At 33.6% G+C, this 15301-nt stretch overlaps 1 protein-coding gene across 1 annotated transcript in view; it reads left to right on the top strand.

Moving 5' to 3' along the window:
* Positions 1-285: 285 nt before the first annotated feature.
* Positions 286-15301, top strand: part of LOC149076510 (uncharacterized) — a 32827-nt gene continuing 17811 nt past the window's right edge. Inside the window, exons 1-7 of the mRNA XM_089242251.1 lie at positions 286-461; positions 2774-2945; positions 3094-3267; positions 3452-3637; positions 4063-4265; positions 4516-4662; positions 7854-7873. Coding sequence (XP_089098377.1) covers positions 349-461; positions 2774-2945; positions 3094-3267; positions 3452-3637; positions 4063-4265; positions 4516-4662; positions 7854-7873 — 1015 coding nt within the window. The 5' untranslated portion in view covers positions 286-348. The remainder of the gene's footprint in view (positions 462-2773; positions 2946-3093; positions 3268-3451; positions 3638-4062; positions 4266-4515; positions 4663-7853; positions 7874-15301) is intronic.

Here is a 15301-nt window from a genome sequence, read left to right as displayed (position 1 = left end):
TAAGCAAATCATCATTGCACGTATAAACTGAGAAAGAAACAGAACTAATGTCGTGTACATAATACATACGACTACACGATGAAATAAGAGATTTGCTGGAGAAATCTTTTTTTTCCCTTTAATGAGATATTTCTCGTACGTACACATTCGAAAACATTCTACTGTACATTATTCTGCACCAGCTGATGAAACCGTGTCCTTACATTATAGAAACAGGTGTACAAATAGAAATATCGAACCACATATTGAAATTCTTAATAAAGAAAGAAAGGGCTGACCTTTTGTAAGTAGTATTTAAGTGAATTCTCTGTCTCGAGGGAAGGCCTTCGACATTTCACGACCAAAATCATGAGTGCATTACCCAAGACTTGGAGCGTGCTCAAATACGCAGGATTCATTTTGAGAGAAGCTAGAATTCGAAATTTTTCGAATGGAGCTCCAGCGGTGTCACAAATTTTGAGGTATGTTGTTTTTTCTTTGTCCGATCGTGTGCAAAAAATATTTGATGACTGGGAACAATCTCATTTCATAATGTCAATCAACCGAATCAGCATTTTTTTCTCAAATTTACGAATTAACTTTTATGAAAGTTTTTATACGTTCAACTTAATTCATCGAATTAACTTTTTTCTTCATTTCCTGCTTGGACTGAAGAGATTAATAATGACTGATTGAGTAATTTAATAAAAAATGAATGTATTCTACTTCTTCTGAGAGACGCGGGGTGTTTCAGAAAAAGACTACCTAACTTTGAAATGGCATAACTTGGAAATAGTGATTAGAAAGTTGAAACGAGTGGTACGCGCGATGGTCCAGCGCCTGGAATTTTAGCCCTTTAATTAACAAGCATCGAAATATCCAGAAGAGAACACATATTAAGCAAATGAGGTACTCTGGATGCTAGTACATGACAAAAACAATTATCTTCATTATTTAGAAAAATATGGGATGTTGAACTTCAGTGAAAACGCTGTATATATGACTTACATAGATCAAAATAGTTAAAAAATGTAATTTATTATTTGCCAAATTATTTTTCTATCATTGTTGAAGAATGCACAGAAATATGTCTCCACTATAGAAACAGGTGTAAAAATAGAAATATCGAACCACATATTCAAATTCGGAATAAAGAAAGGGCTGACCTTTCGTAATTTGTTAGTAGTTTTTAAGTGAATTCGAGGGAAGAGAAAAGCCTTCGGTATTTCACGAGCAAAATCATGAGTGCATTACCCAAGACTTGCATTAAAATGCGTTATATACTCACTATGACATTTTTACTCCAAAATGTAAATGTCGAAAATAGTTTTTGTTTGACGTACCAAGAAATGGGAGATATGAATATGTATTATTTTAGCCATTCTGCTGGTAATTATAGAAACTTCATCTCACTAATGAAAATCGAATGTTTAATAGTTGCTTAGAAACATCAGCGAAGAAACGAGTTAATATATACGATGCCTTTACTTGAAAGATATAAGAAAACCACATTTTGCGCTTGAGAGCCACACGATCAAAAAAGGGTTAAATATACTGGGTTAGAGTGAAATTAATTACTATTTTTACTAATAGATGACACCATAGTCGTTTACGCCACGTTCTTTTATGAACATTTCAACTGTGAGGCATACGTAGGGTTACCAGATTCACAAACTGAGAAAGGAGGACTCCTGGCCATGCACACTTAGTGACGTCACTTATCCCGATTTTCCTAATAGACGGTGTCACTATTTCGATCAATAAAACCGGCCACAGCAATAATTTTTCCCAACTCTTAAAATAAAACCGCTAAAAAAAAGCAGAAACAGAAAAGAAATTCTAGCATTTTCGACGGCTATTGGTGAATGCTTGTGGAAAAAGAGCCCCAAAAGCACTCATATCAATGAAGAAATACTGTATATGTTCCAGAGTATAGAAAAAAAAATTTCCCCAGAAAAAAATTGAAAAATAATTCTGGAAACCTGGAAAGGAGGACAAAAGGGCGAATTTTCCGAAACGTACGAGGACGCTTGAAAAAGATGGACGGTTAATAACCCTAGGCATACGTATCCATTGCAAGAAAAAAATGGTTTTGAACTCAACTCTTCACTTTTGTCATTTCATTGCCATGTGAGGCGACCATTTCGAACGCATCGTTTATGATTTGACCGGTTTACGAAGCACTATCTCTTACTGGTTTACATTGCGCAGAGACTGTGAAGCCATATATTAGACAACGTTTTACCTAATTTCACAAACTGGCGTATTTTAAATTTAGGACTGCCCATTAAACGAACTGCTTGTTTCATGTTTTGATCTCTCTCATTGCTTCCACGAGTTATTTCAAAGTTAACACTTTTTATGCTGGTGATTTTCATCTGTAATGGTGAAAATGTTCTTCTGGGTAAAACTGCGATAGTGCAAAGATAGAGTGAGTCACTCACTCATTTGGTCATCCAATCCCTTGGTCAGTCAATCACCCAATCATTCGGCCACTCATTCAGTCCCTCTCGCGTGTGTGTCATTCACTTTCCCTATTTAGTCACTCGTAACCTCACTCGCTTATTCGTTCACGCACTTACTCGCATGCTCACTCATTTGCTCAATCACTCGGTAACTTACATGCTGTTCACTCATTCATTCAGTCCCACATTGGTGTAAAACTGCTGTCGGTGAATTTTCCGGCAGTGAGGTTTAAATCGAAATATACGGCTTTTGCAATCCAGAGGATGGTTGGAATACGTTCACGATATTTAAATTAAGAAATGAATTTAATTTTTTTTCAACACTCAAGGAAACCTGCACCGTTATTTTGGGAGCCTGTGAGGTTAGTGTACGAAGTGACCGAGCCAATCATGAAGAACGAGAAGGATCTAACTCCAATCGTTTTGCTGCACGGGATGACAATGTCCAAGGAATCGTGGACTGGCGTTGTTCAACCACTTGCTGACGCTACGAGAAGAAGGGTAATTTCCCTAAACAGCAAAAAAAAAAAAAGAGATAAATGTGTATAAACACGTAATGTTGGAGAAATTTTCAGTAAAACTACCCATAAAATGATATAAATGATGTCTTACCACTCTTTAATTTTAATATCGATTATGCACCGTTCAGGTGTATACCTTCGATGCCAGGGAGCACGGTGACAACAATTGGACCAATTCATTTTTCATCGAGCATCTGAAAGATGATTTCAAACACCAGCTGGACGTCCTTGGACTCGACAAAGTCATAGCTGTTGGACACTGTATTGGAGGTTGGGCAGCTATGGATTTAGCCCTGAACGAGGTAATTATTAACACTAGAACGACGGAAGCGGTCATTTTGACAACAGTAAGAAAAATTGAACACAAATTATTTTTCTTTACCGAAACTTCTTGAAACAGTATCTACAAGGGTGGGGGGAGGTACCCAAAAGTATATATATAACCACGAAAAATCTCTTTCTTACAATATTTTCTATCTTTAACAGCCCGAAAGGATAAAAAAATTGCTTATAGAAGATATTAGTCCGAAAGGCGTTTCCGAATCGATGTGCTATAAATTCAACGAATATATGAAGCTGTTGTTAAAAAGTTTGGATTTGGTTACGCCATCGACCGATATGAAAACAGCAAAGGAAACTATCAGCAAATTTATGGACGATTGTCTTTTACCAGTAAGTATTTCGAAATGTATCTCGTTTACAAAAAATGTACGTTTTCCCAAAAATACATCTTTTCTTGTGCAAACTGCATGATAAAGTATATGTTCCTGAAGTGTTTTTTAAAGAATTTATATAAATGATTCAAATAAGCAGTTAATCAGAGAAAAGAAAAAAATCGGTATTTACTAAATAAATAAGGTCGTTTTACAGTTAAAATTTTGTCAGCCTCAATTCCTCAAACTTATTACACTTTATCCACAATGTGGAGAAGTAATGATCTTATTCATTAAATCAAACCTTTGTTTCCTTGCTTGCTTAATCATGAACTTTGTAGATTGAAAAAAAGCTACGTTAAAAGTATTTAGAAACATTGTTTCACACACACTTCATAATTTTCACGTAATGCTTCTTATTCCAAGTTGATGATATTTTTCCAGGCAAATGCGTCTAGAGAAGACCAGAGACTATTTGAGTCATCTCTTCCTCTCTTGCGAACGACCGATGGTTATCGGTGGAAAACAAATCTGGAACTTTTAATAGCGAATTATTACGACATGCTAAAGGTCATCACTGATCCATTACGTGGCAGATACGACGGCGACGTGCTCTTCATCTGCTGCACGAAATCACCTTACAAAGTGTAAGTTCTGTGATTTATCCAACTGCCTGGTTAAGTGCGCAGGTTACATTCTTACAGTATATAGAATTTATTTTCATAATATCTTTATCCCTCTATTTGAAACTGCAGTATATACTATACCGGGAATTTATTATTGTTGTTTAATTGCATAAAACAACATTGACAACGATTGTCCATTCGGCAACGAACACAATGTAAATATATTTAGTTTTGTGTTCCGATGATTAAATTTATTTTGGTTTCTTTAAAGGCTTGAAGCTAAAGAAATGGTCATGGACAGGTTTCCAAGAACAGAATTGAAAGTTATTGAAGGGTCAACGCATCGAATCCATCTCCGCTATCCAAAGGATTTCCTCGAAACCGCGATAGATTTTATAAATTCATCATGTGATGGGAATTAAGAGGAACATATTCATGAAAGAAAATGTGCTTTGAAAGGCACAATATCAGCTACTTTTTGACATTAAAACATACCTTTATGTCTGAAGAATGATATTGAGACCTGCTTATAGATTTGAGCCGAGCATTGGCGGCATTTGGGTATACCATATTTATTTTGTGGTTTTTTTTTTTTTCTCATTTGACACATTTTGTTATACTAAGAGCATTCTATGCTTTCAACGGAGAAAATTAGATTGAGTAAAGATGAAGTTTCAAGTTTTTTTGAAGAGTTCGTAGCTGTGTATCGCACAGTTACATATATGATAGCGTCGTGACTCGAACCGAGACTGTTTGGTGTTCATTCAATTGACGAAAGGATGTATAAACTTTTCAGTACTGAAATCTTGATAAAGATGATTCTTAATACAAATGCATAGTTAAGTAGCATTCTCTCTGCGTTTGTTTTTAATGCATTTAGAAGAAAATGGCCATGAAACAAATATTGATTAATTTGTTTGATGAAAGCGTGAAGAGGTATTATCGTAATTATTGTGTTAATTGTAGGGTTAGAGCAAGATTCCCCCCCCCCTTAATAAATAAAGTGTTTGACTGCCTTGTCATCAATATCCGAGAAAACATAGGAATTGTAAAATCCAGTTATTAGGTGAAATATTTAGTTCTATGGGGGACTTCTACAAAACTTACCTCATTATTGCAATTTTTTTAAATTTCAATCTGATGGTAAATTAATTTTATTAGTTGCAATGTTGGTCTCTGCATTTCGGATGAAGATCTTGTCAATTTCTTACACCTAAAATGGAAGACAATGATCACAACAGTTCTCGAACGGTAGCTGATTGGTAATTAGCATCTGTGTAGAAAATGACATTATTTACATCAATTTATAAATACTTCATGAGATTTTATGGTGATGATAACGAATATAATGTTTCAATGCATTGTACATAGAAAACGTATTATATCTGTATATATAATAAAATTTATTTTCTGTCTATCCGTAAGTTTGTTCTTTACACAGATCGCAATCTGATTTATCGGATTGATCTCCGCTAAATCAGATGTGAAATAATTGAATTTTCATGCAGTTCAGTTTCTCCAATTTTATTGAAAAAGTTGATCATAGAGTGATATTTTTCGATGTAGAGCAAATCGTAGAAAATGTGAGTGCATCGGGAAATTCGTCCTATCCACTCTACTATAGCAGCTTTTTAATATCTTTCTAGTCGCAGCACTTCCAATGATCATTATCAAAAGGATCAGTTAAATTCTCACACATGCAAAAACTACGACCGAAAAGCTTTAGCCCACGCGATTACTTATATTAAGCCTTTAATTGCGCAAATACCTGGAGATGTTCTTTTTCTTCAGCGCAAGGAGAAAATTTCTCTCTCTTTTCAAGCTACTGTTTAGAATTTATTTTCCTTTTGTGAAAGATATAGATGACAATCAAATTCAGACGTTTCATAGACCAAAATAAAACCGGGGGAGGAAAAAACAAATCTGTCAGAAATAGGGAATAACTAAAAATTATATAAAATAAAATAAATGGAACATGCAAATCCATACGTCATATTCGTAATTCCATCTAAAAAAACAATTCAAGTCATCGGGATTATTAAGCAAGCCATCAGGACCACCCTTCAAAAGCGATGGAAGCAGTTTAAGGATCAACGTGCGTCAGTTATGAAATATTTCGATGCTTTCTGGTCACAATATGTGATCTAAACAAAAATTAAAAAATATTAAAAATGAATTTCACTATACGAATCTGTATTCTGATATCATTTAAAACAAATTTTAAGAAAGGAAAGTATTAAAACTGAGAAAATAAACAGCGAAGAAAGATGATTGACACTACAGTAGAACCACTCGATAACGGACACTCATACGACAAAAAATTTTGTCCGCTAACGGGGAGTATCCGCTAATGGAGAGGTACAATGCACAGTGGAACCTCTCGTTTATACGGCTTTCACATTTATACGACGTTATTGCTCATTATAAAATTACATTTTAATGTTAAAATTCCCAAATAAAGTTTGAAAGTGTAATAAATATGGAAAAAATTTATAACTTTTCTTCTCTTCATTGAACCAATTAGTTATTTTTGCCTGCATATGGTATAAGCACAACACATATTTTGCAATAAAAATTGAATTATATGTTAGAGTGAAGAAGAAAAAAAACCGTTCATAACAACATCATGAGTCTTGTGTAAAACCTCGTTAGTAATAATACATATATATAATATTGGCTTTCTTCACCCGTATCAACAAACAAAACCAACATTACCATTCAAATGTATCTTCCAGAAGTATTTGACGATTTATCATATTTACCAACACGAGCTTATGATTAGACATAGCTTTAGTTCAATATTATGAATTCTCGATTTATGACAAAAAGTTAATAAATTAGAGTTTGGAAAAATAATTACGATTTGCCTGATGGTATTGAGAGTGCATGCTAACAGATAGCGAAATAAATTAAAGTTCTATTTCACGGGACCGGGGAGAGGAAAAGTGTCCGTTAACAGGGAGTGTTCGTTAGGGGAGGTTCCACTGTGATAATTTTTATATAATAGCTAAGAAAGTGAATAAACTGTGATCTCAATTAATAACCAGTGTAGAATTAAATATGCGGATTTTCATCCATTCAGTTGGTGGCATTTTCTCAGAATTTCCACTGACTGATATAATACAGGACACCAATAAATCGGGAGTCACGTTACCTCTTTTTTTTGTACTAAACTTACAATACATCTGTGAATATCATTCATGTTCAGTTTCATTGTCCAACAAGCTGTTCCGTATATTAAAAAACACAATGTTATCAAAAAGAATATCGATGGAAGGAAAGAAACAGTTAGTGATAAAATTTTGAATCTGATTTTTTTTCTACTCAAAAAATTTCGTGAAAAGTTAGTTTTTTCGCCCTAGGAAAGCGAGGAATAGACAAACAATGCATTTTTCCTCAACGAATAAAGCAAACACGATTATCATAATAAATGGCAAGCTCACCTTTGAACTATCCAACAAACATATCCTGCTCCGATAAAATATCGCCAAATTAGCTGGGAAGAAATTATCTGGCTCATTTTCTGAAATTCGATCGCCAAAGTTATCGCCTCACCGAGATCGTTGAGAGGCTTTTTTCGGGTCTCATGTTGTAGGTATAAATATCAAGTCAAGGACGAAGAACGAGAGGTAAGTGCGAATTATGTGTTTGCTTGCTAAATGTTGTGCATGAGATTCGAGACGTGAACTCTCGAACAATTCATCATGTTACTAGCCAAACTGGTCTTTTAAACATGTCACGGCAAAATATTTTGCTTGTCTCCATTTTTTCAACATTCCCGTTATTTCCATGCGTATATAATACAAGTCGAATCCCATTGCAGCCAAGAGACTAGAAATCACTTGGTTATAACTAAATTTCGTTAAAAAGGAATTTCCGATTTTACGAATTTTAACATACGCTAAATAGATTTCGTTGCTGCGGAATTTTATTCTAAGGAAAAGATATTACTTGCGCTAGATTTCTAGACAAGCAAAAGAATGAAGTTAAATTTTAAAAATAACACAAAGAGCAACTCGAATTAAATAAGCATTAGATTTTTTTTGCGCTCAACATTTTCGGGGCAAATAATGGACTTTATTGTGAAATCTGAGGAAACCAAGAATTCCTCTAAACTAAACACATACTCAAGAAAATGGTCTGGGAGGTTCCCTTGATCTGATAAATACTGTTTTAAAGTTTCCAAACTAGCTAAGGCTTCTGCTGTAGGTACAAGTTATGAAATTGCCACTGCCAACTATTGTTTCAATTGTGCGTGAGAATTTTCTCGTGTTTCATGAATATACCGCCACCTATCGGCAAATGTTTAAGTATTTTTTCGTTCGCCAAACAAAATTCCATAACTTCAGAAGAATTCTCGAAAATTTTCTAGTCATTTAGACCAGGGGCTCTTATTTTAAAGCGTTTCGAAATCACAATTTTGATTTCCATCATCCTGTATTTTGTTGATTTTCAGAAACTTGTTTTCGCATTCGTTATAACGAATTTTTCATTCCGTAATATCACAATTTGCAATACATAGTTCCAACGTAAAGTTATTTGGAATTAGAAAAGTGCTCGTTGCAACGAGATTTTCGTTATGACGGTATTCGTTAAAACGGCAATCGATTGTATTTCACTGTAGTCGCAAGTGCCATTCTCTACGCTGGAAGCCTAACTAAACAGACTTGAGGTCATCGCACCGGTCTTAACTGGGTCTAGACTAGTAGTCTAAGTTTGTCGTCTTTAACGACATTGTTTTTTTTCCAGCACAAATAAGATTCATAAAATTGGAAACAGAATTAGAAACACAAAACAAAATAAATAAAAATTTAAATTTACAATTTTTCAGATGGATCGATGTTTTTTCAATGTGAATTTTTTTAAACATAGAAACCATTCTTTATCAATTGTCCTAAAAGCATATCAATATCAGAGTTTTCCTCCAACATGTAACCTTCGTGAACCAGTTTACGGTCTGAAATTATTCTGTTCCTGTTAGAGTTACCTATCAACCATCGAAGGCATCAAATAGTGTAAATTGTTATCTGAACCCCCCCCCCCCCCCCGATATTTGCATTGTTTTGATTGCGTTATGTGGATTATGTAGTAAGTTCTTGGTATTTCTTTCCGTTTCTGTCGAGATTTTTCTTGCCTGGTCGAATTTTTTAAATTGCGGAAAGAGAAACAAACTGCAGATTGAAATTTTTGGAACTGATGATGGCTGATGGCCTATCATGGCCTACATATTAGAGTGGTCGTCTAGGTCAGTGTTCTCCAACCTTTTTTACAGTTGGAAACCGGTGAAAGTACTTGAACTTATTTTCATCCGACAGAAATGGGAGAAATGACTGGCTGATCTGCAGAAAATAAATGGTGGAAATAATTCGCAGACACCTGCCAATGGCTAAAATAAAAACCAATATAACGATGGTACAATATTTAAACCTTTAATCCCTGCATGTGCAAGCTTTTGGCAACAAATTTGGATGATCTCTATTTCACGAAGCGGTGATAAATCTGGTAAACTTATCCTAACCCAACCACACGATAGGAAACAGAAGGGGAAGGAAAAAAAATAGAAAAAAAGGAAAAACTATATAATACTTTTATACGGTACATTTCTCTTTTCACCCCTCACTCTACGTGTTCTTTTTCTCACTTACATGTATGTAGTAGAAAGATACATTATATATGGGGAGGGGGAATCACTAACAGGAGTATGGAAAAAAAAGAAGGGAGTAAAAAGCAATTTCTCAGTTCACAGGATTAAAATAAATCTTCGCGGTGGTGAGGAGAGAGGAAAGAAAACGCAGTAAACTGGATTGCATTTATTCCACTACATTTGGCCGAAATATTTCGTCCGTAATCGTAAAGGGGTTAATATAATCAGTTGATACGAAACATTATAAAAATATATGTATATGGATATTACATTCCATTGCATCAATTTTTAAGTGACAAATCCCTTTGTTGATTTAGGGTAGTATTTACCGACATGGCTTTAATGGTCACAATTTTTGGATTGGAGATCGATTCACGATCCAATCCGTATTGATCTCCTATCCAATTGTTGTGACTAGGTTTAAACCATGTTGGTAAATACCACCCTTAGTAAATTTCGATTCTTTGCGAATAACTTACATATATCCATTCGATAAACCTTATACATCATTTCACTGAAATTTAACATTTTTCTGAATAGAAACGCGTCTCAGTAGAAATCACTGAACCCCCCTCCGAAATGTATCTGTTTTTAATGAAGTAGGGTTTGTCCCGATTTTCAGCAGGTGCAAACTAAGTTGTATAGGGAAAAGTTTTCCATTAAGAAATCAAACTTACAAAATATCTGGGCTTGTCGATAGTAATATAAGAGGCTTTTTTGTGGAGGCTAGATATCTCTCATCAATGTCACTTGAAGGGTCAAATAAATCTTAAATTTATGTTGCGGGCTGCATGAATTGATCGAAATATTTCGCGGACTGGATGGAAACTCACGCACCAGCTGTCGATGACCACTGGTCTAGTTCACTGTCGTATTTTGAACAGAAATTCATCCGAGTGGCTGACGAATCATTTTTCGGATTGACAGGTACCGATTGAAACCCGAGGAATAGCATCGAAACATATTTGTTCCGAATCGGCATTTATTCGAAACCTTCTGGTCAAAATAGCCCTTCGTGCACATGACAGTGACTTGCAGATACTGTCATTGATTTTTTCAATGTAAAAATTAGGTTTTAGATTTTTCCTAAAAGTGCTTGTAAGTAAACTTATTTTAAAAAAGTTTTATTTTCGATTGACTGGCTGACACTTGACATCCACGGTTTCCAATTTTTCTGTGTCTACAGACGCATACTTAATTTTTCGTTGAAAAGGGACATTAGATTTCACTTTTTATTCCTTTAATTTTTTTTTTCTTACGTTATAAACCCAATAAGAAATTCATCAATAATTCGAGTAACATGTGCCGTATTCGAGTCAGTGAGCAATACTAATATCGCGTGATTTCTCTACTGTTTCCTCTATCGATTTATCCTTGCTTTTACTGTTTTGTACATAGCGTCTTTCGTTGTAAAAAAAACTCGAAATCATCAGGAAACCAAAAGTATTTGGCAATATCAGCTTAAACGAGGAAGGAAGGAAAGAATAAGTGTGTTTTTCTACAAAAGAAGGAAGGAGAAAACTGAGTTTTTTATATATAGTATATTACGACATGACATACAGTGGCATGCACGTGCCAAAAGAATTATTATAGTTGTTTCGATCTTCCTTTGGAAAATATTTATTACAGTAAACAAACCTGTCTTCAACGGAATCGTAAGGGACCGAGGTTGTTTTTTTTCAGTTCAGCACAGGTGTGAAAAATTATGCAATGATATCGTGATTGAAGTAAAATGAAAATTAATCAATTAATTTTGAATATAGTTAAAATAATGTACATTTCTCACTTCGTATTTACTAAATATCCCGATTGTCACAGATCTTTGCATAGAACTGTTCACCCGCACTGTTCATCTAATTTGACGACATTTACGTTCATTTGATTTTCTCTAAAATTTCCCATGGGGGTGTCAATATCTGTCATGTCAGGTTCAGTTTGCACATCGTCGTTTATGTTTAGGTAATCCTCAGAACCGAGGCCGTAGCTAGGACTTTTCTGAAGGTGACATAAATTTTGTTGCCCCTATCACCGTAAAATTCGGTAATTTTGTAACTGTGTTTTTGGTCCCACCTAAAATTTGCTACCTCCTAAATTTTTCTGCCCGAACAATTGTCCCCTCGCTTCCCTCTAATTCCGGCCCTGCTGAGCGCTGTGATCATGTAAAGCAGCTTGCATGCAATTTTGTATATCCAACCCTTGCACTGATTTCTAACGTAGAAAAGTCGGAAAACTTTGTAACATTTTCAGGCAGCAACTGCTTTTCTACTTATGGCTAATCAAAATGCCGGCCATCAAGCACGGAAACGGTTTTTGCTAATCTAAGGGTAGGTGAAGTAGAACTGACATTGACAAAGGCAAAGGATTGCATTAAAAATTTCTATTGAGCACTATTTTAACATTTTATATGATGTTTTTGTCTATTGGCCGCGAAACAGTCGAGGTGTTTGGTGCGAAATTTTCCGTTTAGAGGGTAGAATTTTCCTTTCGGTTTCTGCGTTGGACAAGTTCCGTTTAATCCAGGTTTTTTTTTTTTTTTTTTTTTTTTTTAAATAAATATTTTATTTGTTTCCAAAGTTAAATAATACATGAAACAGTGAAATCTCAATATTTGTTGTCAAGAGGCCTGAGCCTGTACAGAGCAACTAATTAAAGATAAATACGAAAGAAACAAAAAAATAACACAAAACTTATAATAATAATAATAAAAAGTTAAATAATGAAATGAATTTTCAAATAAATTTTTGTAGTAATTATGCTGATATACAAGTTCACATTTGATATAATAACAATTGATATGAGGCAACTACAGGCGTATGGATAATAATATAATTTGCTTCTATAATTGAAAATATACATCTATATCGTCTATTGCTATTAGAAATTCAAAAAGTGATTTTTTAAATGATGCAAACCTAGATATATTCTGCATTGCCAACGGTAAAGCATTAAATAGTTTAGGAGCAAGGTAGTAAAAATGTTTGCGAAATATTTCTTTTCTAAATGAGGGTATGCAATAAATTTCGTTTGGTCTTCTCAATGATATGGGCTCTCTTTGAGTGCATATTGATTTATTACGATATATGTAGAGTATGATTCGGTAGATGGCGTTATGTCTAATGGGGAGTAGATTTAAATTTCTATAAATTGGGATTTGAGAACGAGCACTGTAAATAGTTTTAAAACATCTGTCTTGAATAGAACAAATAGGCAGCAGATTTGTCTTGTAATCGCCACCCCAGATGATGATACCATAATTGACAATTGAATAAAACCAGGCATAGTAAATTTCTCTCAGAAATTCTGCTGTTACCTTTTGTTTTAGATAATAGAATTTATATACAATAAAACGTAGTTTTTTCGCTATTTCTAGTGCATGAAGTTTCCATTTTAGATTGCTATTAATATTAAGTCCTAGATATTTGATATTTTGTATCTGCTGAATTTTTTGGCAGGAACAGTCGAGGTTCATCAAACATATTGGGCTATGGAATTTTAGATTAAAATCAATTTCAGAGTAAATTAAGTTGAAATGAATGACTTTAGTCTTTGAAAGATTTAGGGTTAAATCATTGGCTAGGAACCACTTTCTGATTAAGCACAGGTCTTGATTTATTTTAGTTGTTAGTGTATTAAGATCGTTGGAAGAATATAAAAGAACTGAATCATCGGCGTAAGTAATCATAGTACCATGAATATTTAGTTTACATAAGTCGTTTATGAATATTATAAAAAGTAAGGGGGCTAAATTTGATCCTTGGGGGACTCCTCTCTGTATAGTGATATAGTCACTTAGTGTGTTTTTAATTTTAACTCTTTGTTTACGATTGGTTAGATATGAAATGAACCAGTTCAATGTATTACCTCTGATTCCAGCAGAACTGAGTTTCTCAATGAGAATTGAGTGATTTACATTGTCATAAGCTTTTGAGATGTCTAAAAATATGGCCAGGGTAAATTTACAGCTGTCAATGCTGTTATAAACAAATTTAGAGAAGTTTAATAGAGCGTTTTCGGTACCACGTCCTTTTATGTAACCATATTGATTTACAGCAAAGAAATTTGTTAGGTTAAGGAATTTATAAATTCTAGATGATAAAATTTTTTCTATAACTCTAGAAAAAATTGGGAGAATCGATATAGGTCTGTAATTAAAAAGGGAATTTTTCACTCCAGATTTATAGATCGGAGTGATGGTTGCTCGTTTTAAGGAATCAGGAAATGTGGCTGAATAAAAAGAAGTATTAATAAATTTTGTTAGAAATTCTACATTATTTCGTGCAAATTCTTTAATAAGATATATACTGTTTCCATCGTAGTCAGGTGTAGATTTCTTGGAGAAGCTGTTTAGATTATTTAGGACTTCAGTATTATCTACATCAAACAAAACAAAAGAATTTACAGTTGGATATAAATAATTTTTGAATTCATTAGCGTGGTTAAAAGCTAGATTACCATTGTTGATATCTTTAAAATGGGCGTTGAATTGATTTGCAAGTTCCAAGCTGTTAGAAAAAATTGGAAAAATTGAATTTTGGTTTTTATGATTGATGGTATTATTAATGAATTTCCATTTCTGATGGTTTGAATTACATTTAATAAATTGTTTTCTATAATATTCGTTTTTAGTGTTTATGATTTTCAATTTCAGTTCCCTAGCTACACAATTATAAGCAGTTTTAAATAATAAATCATGAGGATGTTTCCTTAATCTGATATATAATTTTTCTTTTCTCTTGATCAGGGCATAGATTTCAGACGTCATCCAATTTTTTTTAAATTTGTTGTTACGATATGTTACAAACTTAAAGTTATTGTTAATAGAGTTCAGAGTAGATGTAAAATACTGATATTGTAAATTTAAGTCGATATTATTCAACCAGAGGTATTTATAATTGTTAAAATAAGTTGAAAGTTTTTTTTTATCTAATAATTTTAGAGGGGGATTTTCATTAGATTTGGAAATTGGAATTCTGTCATAATATAATTTTAAAAGAACGGGATAGTGATCGGTTAAATCGTTGATATATATTCCAGAGGAAAATTATATTCTATGATTTTGATTTTTTATAAAAATATGATCGATACAAGTCGAGGTATCTTTAACTCTGGTTGGTTCATTTATTAAGGATTGAAATCCAACCTGAAATAGATTGTTTTGATAATCAAGTACGTCGGGATTATTTGTCAGTAAATCTATATTCATATCACCTATTATTATGATGTTTCCATAATTTAAACTTTTTAAGACAGAATCCAGTTCCGTGTTGAAATTTGAGATAGTAGAACTGTGAGAGCGATATAGTGATATTAATGCAATTTTCAATTTTTTGCTGTATGATAATATCATTTCTGCCGTTGACATTTCACATTCAATTTGATTGAAATTCAGCAAATTTTGTGTATAAACTGCAAT

Source organism: Pholcus phalangioides, unplaced genomic scaffold (assembly GCF_987345545.1).
Source record: "Pholcus phalangioides strain wild (caught in Gottingen) unplaced genomic scaffold, Ppha-v1.0 ptg000015l_1, whole genome shotgun sequence".
NCBI lineage: Eukaryota > Metazoa > Arthropoda > Arachnida > Araneae > Pholcidae > Pholcus > Pholcus phalangioides.
The sequence above is the reverse complement of the archived record's forward strand: the minus strand, read 5'-3'. Positions and strand labels throughout refer to the sequence as shown.